General features: G+C 43.0%; 3 protein-coding genes across 10 annotated transcripts in view; 1 reads left to right on the top strand and 2 right to left on the bottom strand.

Annotated features, from left to right (window-relative positions):
• ikzf1 (IKAROS family zinc finger 1 (Ikaros)) overlaps window positions 1-22985 on the bottom strand; it is a 33349-nt gene that overhangs the window by 934 nt on the left and 9430 nt on the right. For 3 of the 8 annotated variants that reach the window (XM_040034578.1, XM_040034580.1, XM_040034581.1), the window contains exons 4-8: window positions 21407-21676; window positions 19768-19935; window positions 18302-18427; window positions 17739-17873; window positions 17165-17310 (exon numbers count right to left, since the gene is read on the bottom strand). In XM_040034578.1, coding sequence (XP_039890512.1) covers window positions 17165-17310; window positions 17739-17873; window positions 18302-18427; window positions 19768-19935; window positions 21407-21676 — 845 coding nt within the window. Of the gene's footprint in view, window positions 1-16256; window positions 17311-17738; window positions 17874-18301; window positions 18428-19767; window positions 19936-21406; window positions 21677-22985 lie in introns of those variants that run through there. The other 5 variants (XM_040034573.1, XM_040034574.1, XM_040034575.1 and 2 more) reach the window with 5 other exon arrangements.
• ttl (tubulin tyrosine ligase) lies at window positions 3842-7601 on the bottom strand. The gene is made up of 7 exons (XM_040034582.1): window positions 7371-7601; window positions 7092-7170; window positions 6763-6995; window positions 6509-6644; window positions 6133-6402; window positions 4577-4720; window positions 3842-4441 (listed from the first exon to the last, which is right to left on the bottom strand). The coding sequence occupies exons 1-7, from the start codon at window positions 7537-7539 to the stop codon at window positions 4240-4242; spliced, it is 1233 nt and encodes a 410-aa protein (XP_039890516.1). The 5' UTR covers window positions 7540-7601; the 3' UTR covers window positions 3842-4239.
• On the top strand, window positions 8866-11728 carry fignl1 (fidgetin-like 1). The gene is made up of 2 exons (XM_040034572.1): window positions 8866-8996; window positions 9571-11728. The coding sequence occupies exon 2, from the start codon at window positions 9588-9590 to the stop codon at window positions 11499-11501; it is 1914 nt and encodes a 637-aa protein (XP_039890506.1). The 5' UTR covers window positions 8866-8996; window positions 9571-9587; the 3' UTR covers window positions 11502-11728.

Raw genomic sequence — 22985 nt, 5'->3', positions numbered from 1 at the left:
TACAGGCAGTGACTTCATTGCCTTCCCATGTAATAAACTTTGATATACGTACAAGATAAAAAAAAAAAAAAAGAGGGAAAATTCCTTCAGAGAGATCTCAAGTTACAACTTGAGAACATGTGGCAATGCGATGGCCTGCTTGTCTGACTGGCCTGTAAGTTACCTTTCTGTACTGCAGAAACGAAAGAAAAGGCCATCACAACATCTGGAAACTCCCTGGTTTGGTGTCCTTCTTCCTCCTTCAGTTGAAACGTGAATAATAGGCTGACCCATCTGTGAGTCTGAAGCCCACCTATGCATTAAGAACACACCATAAAATGAGTGATTGCAGCTCTGTTTCTAGGTGTCTTCTCCATGCCCGTCTTTGCTGGCTGATGTCTCAGTCATGGGACAATCCAGTCTGTCCCACTCTTTCTGTTTGTTACAAAGCCCCAGCTCTAAACTGGACAAGGACATTGACTTGTTTTTTAAGAGCAGTTAAAGTGCTAGTTTGTCTGAAATTTCGATAATTAAGTGAACTGTTAGCATTTTTCACATTCAACATCCTTGGAAGGAAGCTCGTGGGATGGTGAATGCAGGATCTCAGAAATGTTCACATAAAAGGAATTAATGTGGGCTCCAATTTCACCTCAGCTGGATGTCCAGGAGAAGGTTTGGACCAAGATTTGTGGTCAAAACAGAGTGTAAATACTGAGGCTGTGATTTCTGTGACTACAGATGTGCAACAGACTAAAGGATGTTTCAGTGGTTTTATGTTAAATCATAAAAATACGCAAATATCAACACATACAAGTAAAGGTGTGCAGAGCTCCTCCTTTCTCTCTGATCATGGAGTTGTCTTCAGACCTCAGTCCTAGAGAGAATTTGTGGAGGGAGCTGAAGCTTTGAGTTGCGAAGCAGCAGCCAAGAAACCAAAATGATTCTGAGTTTCTCTGAAGAAGAGTGGCCCAAAATCCCTCCTGATGTGGCTAAACCTGGTGACCAACTACAAGAAATGTCTTACTGCTTGGCGCTGTTGGTGGTTGCCAACAAAGATTTCGCCACCAAGTCATGTTCTGCTTTGGGGATCAAATACTTAGTTCACTCAGTGACATGCAGACCAATTTATAACATTCATGTCATCTCTTTCCTTGGAAGTTTGGTTGATATTCTGTCTCTCTCCATCAAAATGAAACTAGTCTAAAAGATTGCTCACTTCTTTGGAAGTGAGCAATCTTGCAAATTCAATCAGGGGATCAAATAATTATTTCCTTCGTGTTTTTTCACATCGTGGATAGTGATTTTTTAGTAAAAGCAACCCCACATAAGTTTGTGTTTGTATCTATGTATTGTATGTTTATATAGCATCTAAGATCACATGACCCTACATATATCTCAGTGGGTTAGAACAAAACAACGGACAGATGATGCAGCTGTGCCACACATCAGTTCTTTCGCTGCTATCTTGGCTAAGATTATTAGATAAAATTTTAATAATTTTTCCTGGTTAACTAGTTTAAAAGGAATTTCTTCATGCAAAGCTGGTTGAATGTCCCTGTTTAAGATCATGTGGGTACACTTCCTGGGGGCAAATGAGGTCAACTTATGGCAGAGAGAAGCCAAATTTCAGAAGAAAACCATGAGTAATAAAAGAAGGAAGAAATATAAGATAACTATGTGCGGGTGTGTGGTTCATCTGCATGATAACCTACTCATGTGGACTTTTCCCATGATAAAAGAAGTCACACCTAACAAATGGATTAGACACATTTTCTCTTTTTAACTAATCTGCGAGGCGTTCAAAGACAAATCAAAAAAAACATTAGTTAATAACCAGTCTCACAGCAGAGAGGCAAAATTTAGAAACAAAAACTGAACTTTTATTAGTGTCGTATTATTTCACCATCCACCTACCAAAGGTCTGGGTCATTTCTGAACGCTCTGCAGCTCGTCTGCAAGCTGCGTTCACAGACCACTCTGCTTCCCTCATCTTCTTCAGTGTTGCTCAGAAGCCTGAAATGCACATCAGAAATGCAGCCCAACACGTGGATGTGCAGAAATGTTTGCATGACAGAAGCAGTAACATGTTTTATTCTAATAATATTGTCTCTGATAAAGACAAACGTTCATGCAGATTTCCAATAAATCATAACCCAACAACAACAACAACAACAAAAAACAAGAAAACAAAAAAACAGCACACATTCCTCTGATCATGATACTTGCTTTCGAGTCAGGTCTGTGACAATCTGTTCACTACAAAAGGTGTAACACTGAAAATGCAGCAGGATTATCTTTGGTAAAGATGAGAAAGTAGAGATATAAAACACACAAGGAAAAACATGAGAAAATGAGTCACATGTGCAAAAAAAACTCTAAGTAAGAGGAAATGACATCAATGAGGTTTTCTAATGAAAGAGGAAAATTTACCCCGATACAAAAAAAAATAAAGGTGCATTTAAACGCCTTTTAAAAGAAACAACAACAAAAAACAAAAACAATATACAGTTCCCTCTAAGGAACCCTTCCCTTTGATGGAAATGTCCCTACAGATTTAAAAACAATACTAAGATTTTGTTTTCTCTTCGTATTAACTTCAGTCTCTTACACATCCTTCATTCTCGAGTCTTCTTGTAAACACAGAGTAAAAAAAAAAAGAAAGAAAGAAATGTTTTGATGATTCACCTTAATTATTGGGACACAAAACCTCACATATTTCAACAAAAGGGTGTTTTTGTTTCTTTTCCTTTTTTTAAGGGAATCAAATGAGCCCCTAGAAACACATGAATGTGCAACTGTCAACTATTTCAATCTAATAAAAGACAACAACTGAACAATCTGACAATCATTTCTAACGAGCAGTAACACAAAACAGATTTGACACAAGTCGTCTTGGACGGGAACACCTCTAAAATCTTGTCTACTCACAAAGATTTCGTTCGAATGAAAAGGTCAAATATTTAAAGACCCCACAAAGCGAAACAAGTCCAAGTTATTATGAAATTAACCACTGTATTGGGACTTCCTTAACACCGCTGACTTTTCTTTGGTAATGACGATGTGGTAATGCTCACCACAGTGTGTTTTTCAACACACGGGGAAACAAGCATTTTATCAGCTTTGCTATCTTTTCCAAGTGTCCTTTAATGGGGTCGTTAAACATGTTTAAGAAGCAGTAAGACACTCTGTACAAGCTACTCTACGCTCACTTCACCAGCTCAATAACAAAAACCCACTTTACACTTTACAATAACAGTCTATCAGAGAGAAAACACAGAGTTCTTTACAGCAAACAGAGCTGTGGGTTAGGGCTTGTATGCTACATGCTTTCACACAAACATGCTCTCTTCAGATCACATAAAACAAATTGATTACAGAATAACTGACGAGGATTTTTCCCTTTTCGCCACTGAGAGGTCCCTGTAGCAGACTCGCTCCCGGGTTTACAGCTGAAGCACAGTCTCCCTGCTCACTTATGCCACCCAGCTGCCCTGATGTAGTGTCCACATGGTCAAGTCAGGAGGAATGTTCAGTTTCAAGGCCATCCTTTAGCTCAATCAGACAAATAGTGTTAGCGTAACACACCAGAGCCTTCATCCTTCAGTCTCTAGAGCTTCTTGATCATGTCTAATATTTTTCAAACAAACTTGTTTGTAAGTCAGTTATAAAAAGTGATTAAAAACAAAAACAAAAAAACAAGAAGTGTCTGATGATTACACAGCACTCAAACTTCCATAAGCTCACTAAAATGTCAAATGCCTTGTTTTATGCTATTTTCTTGTGGACTTAACATGACTTCAGTGAGCAACAGTGCAAAAGCTTAAAGAACGAGTACAGGTTACTGTAACAGAGCAAGCTAACTGGCAGGCTTTTTTTTTAAGGGAGAGTGGTTGGAAATGTAAGGCACTACAGTCTCAGTTGGAGCGTCTCTGCGACTTTCACCACTTCGACCAATCTGCTTGGGGATGCCCGTCATCATTCAGAAACTCTGAGAACATTTACTGACCAGTTCATTGCCATCCTCGCATTCAAAATATGCATAATCAGGAGCGCACGGATCTTTCCTGCAGTTCAGAGAAGTCCCTAAAGAGAAAGTCTCCCTTGGGCCAACGTGTGCAAAAGTACGAAGGAGCGGCTCGGCAGCTTGCTCGCATGTGCAGCATCTCAGGGTGCAGAGAGGCAGCACGTGCAACCAATGAGGATGGGGGGGATGGAAGAAGCTTCTAGCACAGAAGAAAAAGGGAGGGGGCATATTTGTGCTTACAGGCGAGTGAAAGGACCCACGTGGAGAGGTGCTCTCAGTTTGGGAGAGGAACAGGAGTTGGTGGTGAACAGGGAGGAGGAAGATGGGGAGGACGAGTAAGGAGAAGAGGACGCAGATGAGGAGTCGCCGCTGTTTAGGGTGAAGACACTGGAAATGGCCACGTCCACAATGCCTTGACATAACTCTGGATATAGTTTCCTGCATTAGGAAAAGATAAATAATAACAATAATAAAAATAATAATAAACATTTCAAATTTTAAACAGATGTGAAATTTGTTATATTTTAGATGGAAAAACATTGCTAAAGGACACGCAACATGGAAGGTACTGACTGTGCACAGGCTGGAGCGCCGTTGATTTCAATGAGCCACACTTTGAAGTTCTCGTCCACCATGAAATCAAATCCAAAAAGCTGGAAGCTCTGGTAGGACAGGTGCTTGGTGCTGATTGCGGACTCGATGCATGTCAGACAGCTCCTGTGAAACCAGACACCAAAATCATCACTGATCATCCTTTTATAACAAAGTCTCTTTGAGTGATGAGAGCAGCCAGCATTTGCCAAACATCAGTCACGTTTTCACAACAGTAATGGTTGCATACTGCTATTATTAACACCAGTATATGAGGTTTAATCGCACACCGACAGTTTTTAAGAGTTGTGATTGGGCGCTATATGGCCTTTCGATAATACAAAGAAAACCTGACCAATCAGATGACCCCCTATGAGCAAGCACGTGGCAAAAGTGGGAAGGAAAAACTCCCTTTTAACAGGAAGAAACCTCCAGCAGAACCAGGCTCAGGGAGGGGCGGGGCCATCTGCTGCAACCGGTTGGGGGCGAGTAGATGAAGAAAGAACAAAGACATGCTTTGGAAAAGATTCACAAATTAATAATCACCAATAATTATATGCAAAGTGGTGTAAAACCACTCATATATCTGTTAAAAAACAGTTACGAAAAGAGGTTCTGCTAAAAACCACAATCTTCCTTTTCCTGTACAAAACCACAGCATATGTTTAAAGCTGTGTTTGTTCACACAGGACGCAAGAAGGGTAACTACAAACAAGCAAGGAGTAGATAAGCGAGAGTAAAAACATGAACCCCCATGATAATGTTGGGAGGATCAGGTCCAGGAATTGTTCAAAGTTCCTATTTCGCACGTTGTAGCACAACAAGCGACAGTCCACATCAGACATGTTCTCAGCTAGGAATACTCTGTGCAGTTTGGACAAGAGAGCTCTCAGACTGGAGCACTAAAGAGGTAGGACACATGATACCCACCCTCTCTATGAATTCTCTGGACAATTACTCTCACATGGACTCAATCATCATATTACCGAGCTGATAGAGTGTGCTTTAACTTAAATTGCAGCTTGGTCAGGTGATGTCTCGGAAGTTTCATGTGTTAAAGAGGTAAAAACCAGCAGGATTCAGGAGGAAAACGGGAATATGTATGTATGGTCGGAAGGGTAAGATGGCGCTGGCACGGCTGGCAGCCTTAACCCAATTTCCCTCGGGCACCCTCCCCGGGCCTGGCTCCAGGGCGGGGCCCCGGCAACCCTATCCCGGGCAGGGTAAACTGTTCCCTCGATGTTTTCTTCATAAGAGTCTTCTGAATCGCTCTTTGTCTGGTCCCTCACCCAGAACCAATTTGCCATGGGAGACCCTACCAGGGGGCAAAAGCCCCCAGACAACATAGCCCCTGGGATCCCTGGGACACACAAACCCCTTCACCATGATAAGGCAGCAATTCACGGCGAGGCATTATGTCTGATTTCTAATTTAAAAAAAAATAATAATATTTTGCCTTTTAGTGTGGCATAAAAAAGCTAAGCTCAGCTTTTTATCTAAGAACTAATAATAAAAACAATAGCAAAATAGGTGCCTACTTTATGATCTGCTTTATCTGAGGTAATATGGTGGTCTCCAGCGTGACGTTGTGAGTGTTCAGCAGGTACAGCCTGAACTCGTCGAAGAACATCTCGTTCCCCTCCTCGTATCGGCCGTAGTTCTGGGAGTGCTCTTTCTGGATGCAGTGGTTAGTCAGGTGGCTGGTCATGTCCTGCAGGTCTGAGCTGTTGTAGGGCTCCGAGGAGGTCCGCAGCACGCCCTCGCGGTATAAGTAGATGTTATACTGATGGTCCACTAGCACCCAGCTCCTAGCAATAGCATAAACATAAAGCTAAGCTGTTAAGTTGGGACATAGCAGTGCTTTCTCTGTGGCTTTAAGTTTGGCAAAAAAAAGAAAAAGAAAATAAAACCTGCCTGATGTCAAATTTCCGATGTCCCGGCTCAAGAAGCAGAGGCTTCTCCAAGTACTTCTGAATAACATGAACCTGTCCCTGATTGTCAATATAGTCCAGCAACTCATTAGCATCGTGGGATATCAAAATACCAGCACCTGTAGTAATAGAAAACAAGAAGAAACACACACACACACATTTACAGATATATTTATATATGAAGCTTCCAACTAGTGTCTTGTTTTTAACCAATTAAATACTAAATATAGATATCACCTTTAGCTCCAGCAGAGGACTTGGCTATCCACACTGTACCCTCTGCGCTTTCTTTCTTAGCGTTATAGGAGGCCAAGAAAACTTCCCGCTCATCTGTCTTCGGATTGCTCTTCAGATGGCTGATGCCATTCATAGCAGGCGCAACAGGTGTGTTGAGGTTAGTGGGATAGATGATGTAGGACTCTGGAAACCAGTTACTGGAGTCAGACAGCTCTGGGCTGGTCTTTATTAGCCTAGTGTTTAAGAAAGGGGTCAAAGGAAAGTGGTCATGTAATAAACTGCAGTGTCACTAACATGAATGATGGCAGGAATGACAGATTTGCACACACTTGACCAAGGATGCCTTTCTGCAAAGCTTGTCTGCCCCCCTGTAGTAATTCACCAGCTGCATCAGTCCGGGTTCATGGCCTGTAAGGTCACAGTGAGGATGCTTTATTGTCTGTTCATAAATCCGCATGCACAGTGCACAGAAACTCTCAATAAGAGAGACAATCTTTCCACAGGATGCAGCCCTGCACAGTCACAGCTGCTTTCTCATCCAGAAAGGGTGGACACCAAAAATAGCCCGAAAACAATTCTTAAGAAACAAGAAAGAAAGTCTGACTTACCTAAACGCCCAAAGGGTAATCTGTTCCGCTCACCCAGCATCAAGTTGAATCTGGGATTGTCTCTTTTCAGCCTCTTCCATTGCCCGGTTGAGAGGAGGATTTTGGAAACTTCAGCATAAACAGTACTGTTGTCGTCACGGGAAACAAAGGTGTACATAGGGGCGTTCATAATGCCGCTGCGATAGGGGGTCAGAGGTTTAATCAAAACGGTTTAGTGTGTGAGTAACTTAGCTGTCTGGCTAGTTGTGCGGCTGCCGGGTTGGCACTGCAGCAGACAGAACGGTTGGGGTTATCTCCTCTGTCCGTGCCATGATGATGAGTCAGTCATATCCCCTCCACACTTCCCAGTTAACTCAAACTGGTGCTCGGAAGATTAATTTCAGCACTCCGTGGCTAATATGTATTATATATAAAACACCATGCCACGTAAAGCAATTTCACATAAGTCGGCACAGGGTTATTTCAGAAGCACCACACAAGGGAGTGACTGCTGATACCGGCTACTGGGGCTGGTCCCGTCTGGATAAATTTACATCCCGTCTCCGGATTAGCTAACGTTATAGCTAACGGTCTGCGACAATTGCTAACAGTTATCTACGAGACACTTCCGATATTTGTCCTCAAATGCAAAGGCAAAAGTCACAAGGAGCGGAAACATTAACTAAGTGGATAGTTTGCTGCACAATATCACAAACACGGGCTATTCTCCCACCGCCGGCGTGCGCTTTATTCTCTGAAAATCAGCAGCAAACCCTGTCATCCACCGTCGACAGCATAAACACCACCGCGCAACCGTTGTGGTTAGTGTAGTTTATGAACAGAGTGATGTCCAGGATAATATCTGTTTAAATGTTTATTTTATATTTTTAAAGCAATTTAACACAAAATGAATTCGATATGTATAAAAAAAATCTACTTCATTTAAACTCGATTTTGATTTAATTCAAAGTCTGGATGAAGTTCAATGACAAGAGAACTACATTTCCCAGAATGAAACCCTCTAAAGCGGCAATGCCATATGCGTATTGTAGCCAGGAGATGGCGTCGTAGACCTCACTAAAATTAGCAGACCTGTGTACTGTTGGCAACATAGTCCGCAGAAAAAAGTCTTCAAACTGAAGAAAAATCGCTCCACGTTTTATATTAAGTTCCTCTTACTTCTTAAAATAACTAACATCAATCACGAAACTTTTCGTGAAATTTGATAACGAGGTGTATTAGCTTTTGTAGCCTGGACTGGGCGGAACTGGAGGATAAATGGAGCACTCCCTACTTGTGACAACTTATGGGTCTCGTTCCAACATGTAAAAAACTTAGTTGCTTCATTTCGTTTACTTTAATGTCCCAGTCTCGTCATCATTATTCAATGTTTTATGTATTCAAAAGCTAAGATCGTTGCTTCTTTGCGCTGGTTCCCTGTATTAGGTGAAAAGTTATGCGACGGCCACAGTTGTAGATTTTTTGAGAGCGAATTGGAACGAGACAGGAAGTCCTAGTTTCGGGAGGGAGAACAAACTAGAGGCGGGAATTACCGCTACTGTAAACATCGAGTTAAAGTGCATTACAAAAGTTGTTACGAGTGTATTCATATATTTTTTATAATTTTTTGACAAGATATCAGTAATAGTAAGTGACGTCCATTATGAATACTGTTGTTTGTTGTGGCGCATTTTCAGATAACAGTTCAGACAAGTTGGGTGCATCGAGACTGATAACCTGTTTTTACTGCAGCTCTCCGTGGTTCAGCTACATATACAGAGATTTAGATTACTTTTAGCCTTGTCACTGACTATTCATCGTTGGAGATAATGCTCAGGGAGGCAGTTGTATGTTGCTTTATGTGGGGATGAAGGAGTTTTATGTAAGTCTGAGAAAACGAAATGTTGTATTTAGAGTTTATCTCAGCTGGGACATGTGGAGTATTAAAGACATGGGCGAAGGATGAAGGCTGCTCAGTTTCAATGCTAATGAGTGTGGCCTACCATTTTTAAAGCTGGATTCAAATCACGTGTTTATTTGTTTTTTAATTCCTTTCATTTATATCAAAATCACTATAACTCACTGTTACTGCATACATGGTTATTTATGTAACGTAATGAAGTGGCAGCTTTTTCTCTGTATGGGTTTTGGGGAGATTTGTGCCTTGGCATTTACTGGGGTCATGTATTTTTAATAACTCTTGTCCCTTCGTCTTCACCAGGCTGGAGCAGGCCAGGCATGAGTGGCGCACACCTGGACGAATGGCAGAAGAGGTCCTTTGACATTTCATCTGGCAGCTGTACACCTGAACAGACGGCCGATGCCTACCGGGCCCACATCCTCTCCATTCAGTATGCATGGGCAAGCTCCCAGCTCTCTCAGGCCGGCATGGCCAGCCTGCTCAGGACCTACTCGGAGCGCTACGCTGCAGTGTTGGACTCGGACGACCCGCGCACAGGGCTCAACAACTATGCAGAAAGCGCGCTCCATCTGGCCCGCAGTCAGAAGAACTACAGCGACAAATGGGAGTCATCCCTCACTGCAGAGAGCGTGCTGGAGTTGCCCAGTGTTCGGAAAACAATTCAGGCAAAGACAGGAGGTGAGAGCTTTGTGGTGGCACCAGCTGACATTAACATAACTGTGGGGCAAGAGGGTAAAGGTAGCTCTCTCACTCCTCCCTTTAAAACTGTGCAACCACCGCAGCTTAAATCAGAGGTTAAAATCGCAGCCAGTATCCCTGCTAATGTTTCTGTGGAAAGGCCCAGCAGTCACGAAGGGATTTCAGTCAATCCACCCTCATTCTCCCGACCTCCAGCTCAGCCACAGTCTGTGTTTAGTCGCCCTTCTCCAGCTCTCCCACATGTAAACCCTGGCCTCACAGGGGTCACGCAGCACTATCAGTCCTCCTTCTTTCCCACCTCCAACACATCAAAGCGGAAACATTTTTACAACACAGACGGAGGTGATGTTGGCAGGGAGCAAAATGGCAGTCAGGTGTCATCAGACCCACGGGCTGTTACCACCTTCAAAACAGCTCGTGAGCAGTTTGTTGTTGACCAGCAGCGAAAGCACTCCCATCAGCCTCAGAGAGGTCAGGCCCCTGGGATGGCGGCAACTGTGAAGAAATCTCTGGGCGCCAACAGGCCTCGAGGTGCATTTTCAAAATTTGTGTCTCCCATTCCACGACAGGAAGAGGAGGGAAATGTGGCGAGCCGTAATTCCAATCAGGAACCTCAAATCCTGGACGAGCGTCTGAAAAACTTTGAGCCAAAGATAATCGAGCTGATCATGAGTGAGATCATGGACCACGGGCCTCCGGTGGGCTGGGACGACATAGCAGGTCTGGAGTTCGCCAAGACTACCATAAAGGAAATTGTGGTTTGGCCCATGCTGCGACCTGACATCTTTACTGGCCTCCGTGGCCCACCCAAAGGCATCCTGCTGTTTGGACCGCCAGGAACTGGAAAAACTCTGATAGGTAAATGTATTGCCTGTCAATCAGGTGCCACTTTCTTTAGCATCAGCGCCTCATCACTCACATCCAAGTGGGTGGGTGAAGGAGAGAAAATGGTGCGAGCTCTGTTTGCCATTGCCCGCTGCCACCAGCCTGCTGTCATTTTCATCGATGAAATCGACTCCCTGCTGTCCCAGCGGACGGACGGTGAGCACGACTCCTCGCGCAGGATAAAAACAGAGTTTCTGGTCCAGCTAGATGGAGCGGCCACTGCAGCAGAGGACCGAATCCTGGTGGTGGGTGCCACCAACCGGCCCCAGGAGATCGACGAGGCAGCACGACGACGCCTGGCAAAGCGGTTATACATCCCCCTGCCCGAAGCGACTGCCCGACGCCAGATAGTGACAAACCTCATGGCTCAGGAGAAAAACCAGCTGGGAGAAAGCGAGGTGGAGAGGGTGGTGACAGCCACGGAGGGCTTCTCCGGAGCCGATATGACTCAGCTGTGTCGAGAGGCAGCACTGGGGCCCATACGCAGCATCCAGCTCAGTGACATCGCCACCATCACCGCGGATCAGGTGCGACCCATCATCTACAGTGACTTCCACGACGCCCTGAAGACTGTACGTCCCAGTGTGTCATCAAAGGACTTGGAGCTGTATGAAGAGTGGAATAAAACCTTTGGATGTGGGCGTTAAACTTTTCTTTGTCTCCGTTCAGGTTCTGGGTGTTGAAAGAAATGGAAAATGTAAAGACGTTAAATGCTTTCTTTGTTCTGCACAAACCCGACAAAGTGGGAGGACCCAGGACTAAAAACAAAGAATGACAGTCTCGTGAAAAAGCTGAAAACTATAAGACGGGTCTCTTTAATGCAGTCTTTCTGGTTTTTTTCCCCATATATTGCCAAATATCCCTATGATGGGAAGTTGGCCTTATCTGTGTGATGAAGAGTTGAATTCAGTTTTATTTGTTTGCCTACGAAAAACAGGGCTTCCATAAATGACAAGGAAAACAGAATTAGAGAAGAGAAAAGGACCTTTTTACTGGTTACCAGTTAAATAATTATTTTAAGCCTCTGTATCAGCTTAGTCCAGTCATATTGGATTGCACAGGTGAACAGGTGCCTCTTTTATGAGTGTATGTGTAATGTGTTAGTCTCTGTGCTAGTGGTCCGTTGTTTTGAGGTTTTTCAACACTACTTGTAAAGGTCAGGGTGTCGTAACATGAAGAAAAAATGAAGAAAACCTTACCTCGTTCCCACTTTGTACTGAGAGAATTTGCCGTCTGCGTTCAGCTTTTTGCTCATTTTCAGGTGTTTGTGCCGGTCAGGCTGATTTTGTTCTGTTGCTTTGTGATCCGGTGTCAGGTAGTGTGTATTATACACAAACCATTTTCCAGTGGAAGCCCTGTTTTCCATTTAAATTCTAGTATTTCACATCAAGGATAGACATTCACAGTCGAATTATGACTTAATGCTTGTCATCTGTTTGGTCTTTTTCAGTTAACTGCATGGTCGAAATTGTTTTTGTCCCTAATAAATGTATATATCACACACACACATCTCCACAAGTTTTTGTCTCAGAGTGTGACAGTAAGCAATAAGTTTATCTCTAGGCTGCGGTGACATATCCGATCCCATGCGATCCACAGAGGGCAGTGTGATCACGTTTGAGCACCACAACCACCGTTTGCCTGAAGTCTCACTGTCCTGAAATGTTCCTGAGGCTGGATGTGTTAATCATATCCGCGGAAGTTGGGCAACACGGAGAGTATCCTGGGTCTTGTGTTTAAAAAGAGAAAAAAAAAGAAAAACTTTGCCTGTCTTCCTGTTAGTGATTAAGACAGCAGTGTTACTGCAATACATCCCTTTTGCAGGGCCTCTGTGTTAGTTCTGATCCATGGAGTTTGTGCCCGGTCAAAGTGTTTGCAACTGCTTTCTCAGTGAAGACGTCCCTCACGCAAGCGGTGTGAGGATTTTTAACATTATGTTTTTCAAGTTAAATGCCTCACTGGTCACACATGCACTACCACTGAAGGGGGCCATTAGAGATTGTGCACACATGAAACAAAATCTCATGTAAATTTCATCAAGAAATCTTTGAGAATCTGGAAGACCATGAAAACGGGGCTTTCATTTATTTTTCATCTTTTTTGTCAGGTCCCTGATAAATATTTCACACTTGTGTTGTTGGCCACTGTATAGAAACTTTGTTGAATTAGCCAGCAGTGAAAGTAGTCACACACGCACCCTTCCCCCCCCCCCCCACGGGTGGGCTTCTCCGATCGCGGGGACTCCTCACAGCTGGACCAGGACAGATGCGCAGAATTCCTCTGGTGCTGACGGGATCTATAGAGCCCATTGAGTATGGACTGAAAACTGTGCCATATGGTGTAAGCTTGTAGCTCAATTTGACTGTGGCTGTGAAGCAAGTGGTCACATCTGGGGCAGTGTGGTCACAAACACATCACACAGTACATTTACAGAGAAGAAAATAAGGTCATTTTACTGAATCATTTTGAAAGCGTATTTTATCCTTAATATGGATTCAAGCTGAGGTAGAAATAAGTATAAGCACTTGGTGTTGCTTTTTTCCCTGTGTTCACGTATATACAGTTGTGGAGGAACTACACAAGCTGTGCTCAAGTAGAAGTTTAAATGTAATAAGTTATAGGAATAAAATTCCAGTATTTAAAATCAAATCTCATGTCATTTGTAATATAGAAACATTACAGGTAAATTTATTACTATATTTATTTAGAGTTCTTGTGAAAGCATACAATGGTTTTAGTCAACATTTCTTTCTGCAATGTATCCATATTGTGCAGTTACCGTCTGCATTGTTTGATGCAGCGTCCGGTAATTCCATACTGCCTTCAGATTGGCTAATAGGAAAGAGTACATCATGCTGTTGTATGTCACAAATATTTTATTTAAAGAAAAACATTCTGTGCCACCAACCATGAAATTAGACTGTGTTTGCTGGCTATTACTGAAAAGGGGTTTCTTTACTCTGTTTTACCACAGTGCAGTCTCCAGAGTGGAAAAATCGAGTCCCCCAAAAACTGCAGTTCCACTTATGGCCACTTGAGGCTGGCTCCAAAAGCATCAGTTCACAAAGACTCCCGTGTTATAATGTCCAACTTTACAATGTTAAATAACATATTTACAGCCTGCTAATAAAGCAGTCTGGCCTCTATGGGTAGTTTTACTGCTCGTAACAGTGAGCTGGATGAACTTTTAAAAAAATAATTAATTCACCTGGATTGTCTGACTTCGGTTGAGGTCATATTCATTGACAGGTGTATTGATGCAAGCAGCCAGAGATGATCTGGGTCTGCTGGGCCTTTTACAGTATTTTAATAGGTTATCTGAGTAATACTATGGCGTGCTGTGTGAGACAGACTATCTAACAAGTTTGTGCTGAGTGAAACGGTAGAATTTTAGTAGTCTGTTAGTCAGCACTAATTAGCTATATATGAATCTGTCTGTTTAATTATGATGATTTCTCTAACCACACTTTTTTTGCTTATTGTCCAGCTTGCAGAACTGTTTACATTGTAACAATTCAATATAAAATTCTCAGTCTGAAAGGTAGATACATGTGAGAGTAAAAGAACATAATATGTTTTATAATATGAGTTAATTTCTGCTGCTGAGTATTCTCTTTCTGCAGAACATGCAAACATGCACTTAATGTCCCCGTTGCTCATTTAGTGAGACATATCTTTACATGATCAAACTGCATTCCTAAGTAGTGAAATCCATGTGACGAAATGCCAAGACAGGCAATCAAATGTAATCGGCACATGTTGAGAAACACCGGTAAACACAGCGCTCCCATTTGCGAAGTTTGCAGTAAATGTTCTATTATGGTCTTCCACTAATGAACCGCAGCCCGGCAAAAGTGTGAAAAATAGTAATTTCAAACTTCTTGTTGGAACATGTTAAAGCCACCACTCTGGTTTAGTCTGCTTCTTGAAGGAGTATTTCTGTCCAGGGCTGAAAGGGGAAGTGAGATCTGGGATTCTGGCAGGGCCAGAGTTGGTTGGCCAGATTATCCCTCTCATGCAAATGCCCTCCCTCCCCTGTTGGGTCCTAGTCAAGCGTAGGGGGGCTCATCGCTGGCCACAGCTGCTTCCCGTTTCAGCTAAATCACACAGCAGCCATCTGGACAAGGCTGTCTCAGTGCGCGGCGCTGCTGAGCTCCTCTGCCGGCCCGAATGAGCATCTCCAGACAGACCTGGCCCTCAGAGCCCTGGCCCCTGCCTTCTGCTCCGGTGGCTGATCCTCCCTGTCCCAGCTCTCTGCCGCTCAGAGGACCATCCAGACTCTTCAGGTCTCGGACGCACGGCACACGTCGACATGCTTTTGTATGTGTGTGTGTGGAGTATGTACCTTCCAATATTTCAGTCTCATATTGTCCCTTTGGTGATTTATTATCTAACGTGGCAAAATTAAATTTTAATTGAGTTAGTATTTGCCTTTTTCCCCTGCAAAACAAGTCTACAGTGTGGTTGTGTTTGTTTACTCTTCACTCCCTCTTAATTTTCTCACCGTCTGCTTTTTTTGTGTTTGTTTCTTTGCACAAATGCCAGTCATTCACTGTTTGCTACCCTTTTCTTTGACAGCTAGAGCTGGCAGCATGAATGACATGTAAACGTAATTATTTCACAGACTTTGAGGAGCGTGTGAAGAGAGCGAAATGTGGGAACGAATCTGAGGGGAACTTTCCGTTAACTCCCGAGTTAATTTTGCCGAGCCCGACCCCAATTTGTAGATTTTCACATTTCCTTTGGCACACGGATATCCAGGAGGTCTGCTTTCTCCTTACTTCTACAGCCATCTTTAAAAACAGGAAAAAAAAAACAGAAACACTCTTCCCACACTATTTGCATATATAAAATATCCTTTATTGATATTTTTGCAAGCATTAAGCTCCCTTCAACTGAGGTCAACTTCGTTTTCGTCTCACGGGTCAAACAATTCTTAGCCATCAGGTATAAAACAGAAAAGTCCAGGATAACATTTCCCTCTGATAACACTAAAAATAGCTTCCAGCAGCAGTCATGGATCAGATAACATCATACACATTTAGTACAGCCGAACTGAAAAAGAAAAAAAATGCAGCTTTGACTACTCTAAGAAACAAACATCGATCACTGTAATAAATACAAAAAACAGACAGGCATGTAAATGTATAAATAACGTGAAGGTTATTACAAACACAAGAGCAGGTTAAAACCTTACAGGGGAGCTGTGGGTCTATCTACACTGATTGTTACGTTACTGATTGTATTTATGTTACACTGGGTTTGCCTGCACTGGAAACAGCCGCAGAAGGAATTGACATTTTTTTCTGTTATTCAACACAGAAAGGTGTCAAAGCAAAAAGGATGTAAATCCTATTACTTTAAATCTTGAAAAAAAGAAGGAAAAATAAGACCTTTTTTTTATATATTTACATACACAGGTGATGTGTATTTATGAAGTACTGTTCTTCATTCCTGTGAGGAATGAAGAACAGTACTTATTTACTTTGTTTTCTTTAAAAAAAAAAAACCCTAAAAAAACAAAATAGTTCGTATCAGAGATGAAAATCAATGTTTTTAATAGTTGTATATTTATTTGTGTGTCAACAAACATGCATACCTTATAAAAAACACACAGACATTAACAATGTATTTTACATGATGTATTTATATTAATTTATTGCATGTGCTTGCCTGTGTGTGTGTGTGTGTCTGTCTGTCTGTGTGTGTGTGTGTCTGTTCTATCCTGTGAAAGTGTGTATGTGTGTTCTCTGGTCGATGTGGCTCAGTAGCGATGCTCTCCTCGTGTTATGTGAGAGGAGAACTCGTATCGATCTTGACTCCGGTGACCGCAGAGGTTGCACTCGAAGGGGTCTCTGAAGCCGTGGCAGCCCATGTGAATGGTGTACATGACGTGGTCCAGGAAGAGGACGCGGCAGTGTTCGCACCTGTACGCCCTCACCTGCTCCCCGTCCGCTGTCACTACTTTGAAGCCCTCGGAGGCCATCTCCATGGCCCGGATGGTGTCGAACTGCCTCTGCTGTTCCTCCTTCACCAGGGGAAGCACGCCGTTCCTAACCCCCTGGGTGATGTGGTTGGTCAGGTAGATGAGGCCGGGGGCTGCTCCGGTCGGGCGATCCTCGTTGTTGCTCTCGGTGTCCGTGGAGTCCTGGCCGCTGTGGCTGGGCGAGCCGTCCTTCTCGCTGGAGGCAGACTTGGAGTTGGAGAGCAGCAGCAGGTTCTCGGCCGCACTGTCTTTGGCTGACAAGCCCGTCCCCGCGTGGGCCTCCGTCGCCGGCTTGTGGAGGGGGTAGATGGAGCCGAGGCCCACATCGGAAGAGGAGGTCTGGACCAGAGGCCGGAGCGACTCGGCGCCTAGGTAGCTGATGGCGCTGTTGATGGCCTGGTCGATGACGTGGGGCTGGATCAGCTCGCTTGCTCCTCCGTCATAAGAGAGGTCCGACAGACGTTTGTCACCTGAAGAGAAGGAGAGACAGAAGGGCAGGGTGAGGTTCGTACTACGCTGACACACTTTCACCTGCATCCTATCATCTCACCATCTTGACACTGAGCCACTGAGTCTTAAAATGAGTCACTTCAGTCTACCTCTTGATGTTCTATTTTTCTCCCTCTTTTGATTGTTTTTTGCTTTTTGTGTGAATATGAATCTCTTAAATGTAACATGTCTATGCAGAATCAAGGTAATATTTCAATGTAGTCTTTTCCAGTGACGATTAAGCAAATAAAAGGTGCAGTCTGTGATTAGGCTGCACTGCATAGAACCAGGCTTGCAGAGAAAAATGCAACCCCAATGAACACAAACAGTCACAGTTACACTTTTTTTTTCTTTCAGCAAAAAGCAGCGAAATTGTATTGACACAAAAGAAGCAGATTTCAGCCCTTACCCACAAACTTCTGTGGCATAGTGCTCTTACGTTTAGCTACATTATTAGCTAGTCTGTCTAGCACCAAGGCTCTGTCAGATCCCGTCTGGCTCAAGTCTTCCCTCTGCTCATTCTGGTTGCTTTCTTCCTTTACTACTGGAAAGCAAGACAGAGAAGTAGATTTTAGCGTCAAAGTAACTGGAGTTTGTCCTGCTGGCACAAGCCTGATGGTGGTTTTCTCACAGAGCACAGAGCGGACTATTCTGACACACGTGAAGCACTTGGTTTACGAATATAACATTTGCTCATAATGATCTGTTTTCAGGTTTTAATGTAGAGCTGTACAGAACACTAAGTATGAAGTGTCTAAATTTATATAGACAAAGAAACTGACTTAATTAGCTCGGATACCTACACGAGCCTATATCTAAATGGAAATGTAGCCTGTCTTGTTTTTTAGCAACAAAGACAGTGACTGTGATAGGCTGCTGTTCTGTGCACAGTTTCCTGCATCCCGTGCTTAGGATAAAGTAGGTCATTAGATCTGGGTGAAAGTTAAAGCGCACGCCTCATGAGGCACCAACCTGTGTAGATGGTGTTTTGCAGTCCCATACACTGGAGGTAGTTGTGACACCTCTCTTTGTGCTCTTCCAGAGAGCTGCGCTGCTTATAGCTCCGCCCACAGTAAGCACACTTGTGGGGTTTTCCAACTGCAAAAAAAAAATTACATCAGTGAAAGCAGAGCAGTGCAAAACTTTTTTTTAAAATAATTAACACTAAAGTAAGTTAAATGGCCATTTGGTTCCTTCTTCTTGAAAGAACACAGGAAGGAATTGATGTAATGAATGCATTTTGATCAGATTAAGTACAAGATAAGGGCTGATTAGGGATCTGGCACAACCAGTGGTAAAGGGGGAAGAAAAGAGCACCACCTACAAAAATGTAAATGACAAACAAAAACCAAAACAATTTCTGGGAGGCCCTGTGGAAGAACTCACAAGTAGAAGTTTATGTCTTAGGATGCTATAAGCTCTGCTGCTGCAGATAGTGCTGAGCTCATGTCCTCTGTATTTATGGGTAACTCAGGTAGCAACTTAGTGTAGAGTGAACACAGTGCAAACTGAAACCTTATGATGGAGAGCAACATTTTTTATTTTTCACTAAGAAAATATATGCTGACAAATACTGATGATTTTTGCTATATTTTTAAATACAGAGGAAAAAAAGCCATAAACCTAAATTAAAAAGTGCTGAAAATTAAATCCAAAATATGAAAAAATCTGAGGAAGGGGAGGATTTTTCTGCCCATACCTGGACAGACAAACAAAACAAACTCAAATGGCCTGTAAATGGTAAATGGCCTGTACTTGTATAGCGCTTTACTAGTCCCTAAGGACCCTCATCCACCCATTCATACACTGGTGTGACTCAATCCTGTTTTGTGAATGCTCATAAAAACAGCTGAAATTAGTTTAATGCATGCACTTTTTATTTTTGCATGCTAAAAATAAGTGGCTAGCGTTTTTGGTTTTTTAAGGAAAATAATAAGCCTTTTTTTAAACATATATTTATATTTAAATACATTCCTTTTACATATTAGGAGTTACATTACTATGATAACAGTATTCTATGTCTTTAATATTATAAGTCCAGTTGTCTCCAGTTTGAAAGCTCTTCAGGCTGAATTTATATGATTACAATTCAGCTCAATAACCAACATATATCAGATGCTTTAATCTTTCTCACTTATTTTTTTGTAGGTGCTGTTACATTTACGTTGTAAAATGACACAATCGTGATTGTTATCCCTCCATTTTTCTGACAAACCCTTCAGAAGGAGAATTCTGTTTACACCCAAATTACACTAACACGTACTTCTGCAAAGCATTTGAAAAAAAAAAAGTGACACCATATCTACACCCTGTCAACTTCCCTTTACATAGTCCCGAGCTCATGCTGCATGTGCTGCAGAAGTTGCTGTGCCTTTTGTAAAAATCGTCCAACATAAAAGTGCAGAAGTTTTCAGCGGGGGTGACCTTTGCATGCTCACCCGAGTGTGTGCGTAGGTGGCCGGTGAGGGCGTCCCTCCTGCGACAGGCGTAGCTGCACAGGTGACACTTGAAGGGCTTCTCCCCTGAGTGGAGCTTGATGTGACGCAGCAGGTTGCCCTTCTGGGTGAAGGAGGCGCCGCACTGGGTGCACTGGAATGGACGTTCTCCTGAGGACGAGAACAGACAGAGCAGACACACGTTACTGCAAAGATGTAAACACAAGGAAAGAAAGGGCAGGGGGGTGGGACAGAATAACTTGTATGTTTTATTGGCTTCTAATTTTCGGATTTTATGGATCGGATCAGACAGTTTGTTTCATTTTTAAGCTTTTCCTTGAGCGCACTAATCTGACTGTGTTTGTTCCCTCCCTCCACTGACAGCGATAAAAGTCTTTGTCTTTTCTGTGCGGATGGAAAAGCTGCGGGGACGCGGGAGGTCGCCGCACTACAAGCCGGATGATGCAGCGTCTCCGGGGCGGAGAACGATCCAGCAGCCTGTGGGGAGGGTTTCACAGCAGAGTGACACTCCATCTCTCCATGCTCCCCCTGCCCCACAGACTTCTGGCGCTCTGATCGAACAAGAGCCTTTCAGACTCAGCCTGCCAGCTCCGTAATGCACCATTGCCTAGGTCAATTTGATCTGAAAATCTCATTTTTTCCTCTTCTTCGTCTCTAAAATAAGAGCGGCACATCACAATGCAAATTCAGCCTCATTTGAATAAAGCGAAGGAAACACTTTGTGTTGAGAGCCAGTCTTCCTGATCAGCGCTTCTGGAATAAACCAATATCCATCCTCTCCGAGTGTTGTGGCATTCTGTGAGAACGTTTTAATATGGCTTTCTTTTTTTTTCAAAGCCCCCCCCCCCCGTAAAATAAGAGTCACCAGTGAAGCAGCAAAAATATATAAAAAAGGAAATTCATTAAAAATGCATTTCAGGAGCAAAGACTCACCACAGAATATTTTCTATTTAAATAGGAGGCACTTCATTATATCTTTTATTGTACTTTCTTTTGCATTTACATTAGTCTACTGTTCCTTTCTTCCATTTTGAGTTTCATTAGTTTCTAAAGCCTGACAGTTAAGTGCCTTTTTCACAAATGTTCCCCACCACTGGTTTGGCTCCATTACAATAGAATATCAATTTTGAATTCTGAAAAACTTTTAATAGCCAGATAATTGTCACTTTGCAGAGATCCCATTTAATTGCTGCAGATATCCTGTTTCTCAACTGAGGGTATGTTTTCTTTGGACCAAGTTTGTCTCTGCTACTTTATCACACAATAACCTGATCAGTTGCTTGTCACGTGGCAATTCAGAGACTGTTAGATAAACAATCACGAATGCTAATGCTACATCTTGAAGTCTATTTCATGCACGATATTAGGCTCTGCACGCACACAGCCAGATGCAAGCATGCTACAAGTGAGTGTGAGGAGGACTGCAAAAGAAGTTACTCTCAGAGAGTGTGTATGTGTGCATGGTGACATTGCTTGTGTTTCTGAAAATAATTTATGTTTGGCTAAACAGGCGGAGGAGCCACAGCGCACACCTCTCTACCCCTATATCCATCTCCTTTATACTAACAGTGAACATGGGTGCAAAGGAAGGGCAAGAAGTGTTGCAGACGGCGTGGCTTACCAGTGTGGCTTCGCTTGTGCACCATCAACACATTGGGGCCAATGCAAACTATCCCACAGATATCGCACTTGAGCTTCCCGTTGGGCAGCCGGATACCGCCGGCCGAGGAGAAGGCCTTGGCTTCGGGGCTCGGCTGTGAGCCGTTCACCTTGGCCCCGGAGGCATCGATCACGCGCAAGTCTTCCGCGCACTCCTCCTCCTCCACACCGTTCATGTCACAGGCCAGCCCATTCTCCTCATCACTGCGAGCCTCAACTTTAATGTTACAGGCTGGAAAAGAGGGCAAGGGGGGGCCACGGTTTAGAATACGAGCATTTTTGTTTCTTGCATGATGTTAAATACTAAAGATGGGCAATTTATCAGTGTGATATTGATACTGTGGCATGAGAAGTTAGAGAGATGTTTATCCCAACACTGTGTTTTAATATTCCTACTTTTTTTGTTTTTTGCTTTTTGTATAAAGAACCATGATGCTAAACTCATACTGTGATTTCCAGCTATTAAACTGAACTTTACTGATTTTTTAATTTGTGACAAAATATACCTGGCTTTATTTGAATTTATTCATATATAGAGAGATATTTTTTTCAGTGGAGCTCTGCACATTCTGTGTTTACTCCTGCTGGAATAAGCACCGTAAGCTGTAACACAGAAACTGCAACTGCCCTAACTAGGGCACCAACAACTTTGTAATAGCAACTTCCTTTAGTGCACGTTTTCTTGTGAAGAGGGATGCTGCATCAGCCCTTCAGAAACTTTCCCTCCTATTTCAGACATTTTTTTTCTGAATTCACATTAAAAGGCAAAGCTCTTCATAAGGGCACACAGGTGGACAGCATGTCTACTCTTTGAGGATGTCAGTGAGGAGATGAAGAAACGTGCCGATCATCTCACACCATCACACTTTGGTGAAGCAAATGACAGCAAGATAAACAGGAAACAGAGACACAGGAAGCAGTGCGAAACTAGGGACACGCGCGGTATCTATCATAGCAACCGAGCGAACAACACAGATATACAGCCATGTGGCCTCTTCACACTCGTATTCATTTGCAAAGGTCTTCGTGTCATTTTGTACATTTCTAGCTTTTTAAAGTGCCGAAAGAAAATTATACCCGAGCGATCAGCGCCTGCTCTTATCTTATCTGTAGAAAAGCTTAAAAAAAAACAATACACACTGTAGCGTGTATTTGATGTCCAGTGTTCCAAGGAAAATAGAAGTGCCCTGTGCGATTAACTCTCAGCCGCTTCATTTTCCCACCAATGGACTTAAGAAATATTTAAGAGAACTGACAGATCATGTAAGTCCCGCAGCTACCAACCTGTGGTTTGCATGTCACAGTGACAGCCTGATTTCCCCATGCCTCTACCTCTGTTTGTACAACTGAAGAGGAAGAAGTGGAAATCATGAAATATAGGAATCCATGGAAAAGGGGAAGCTTCACAAAGAGGGCCTGTCTAACTGAAATACCAAGAATTATGGAGAAGTGACAGAAAGGGAAGCATGGGAAAGGAATTGTAAAACAGCCTGTAACTGAAACAGTTTTTTTTTTCTAATGCAGGAGTGTTGTTTTCACCG

The sequence above is a fragment of the Simochromis diagramma genome, unplaced genomic scaffold (assembly GCF_900408965.1).
Source record: "Simochromis diagramma unplaced genomic scaffold, fSimDia1.1 OVJJ01000481.1, whole genome shotgun sequence".
NCBI lineage: Eukaryota > Metazoa > Chordata > Actinopteri > Cichliformes > Cichlidae > Simochromis > Simochromis diagramma.
The sequence above is the reverse complement of the archived record's forward strand: the minus strand, read 5'-3'. Positions and strand labels throughout refer to the sequence as shown.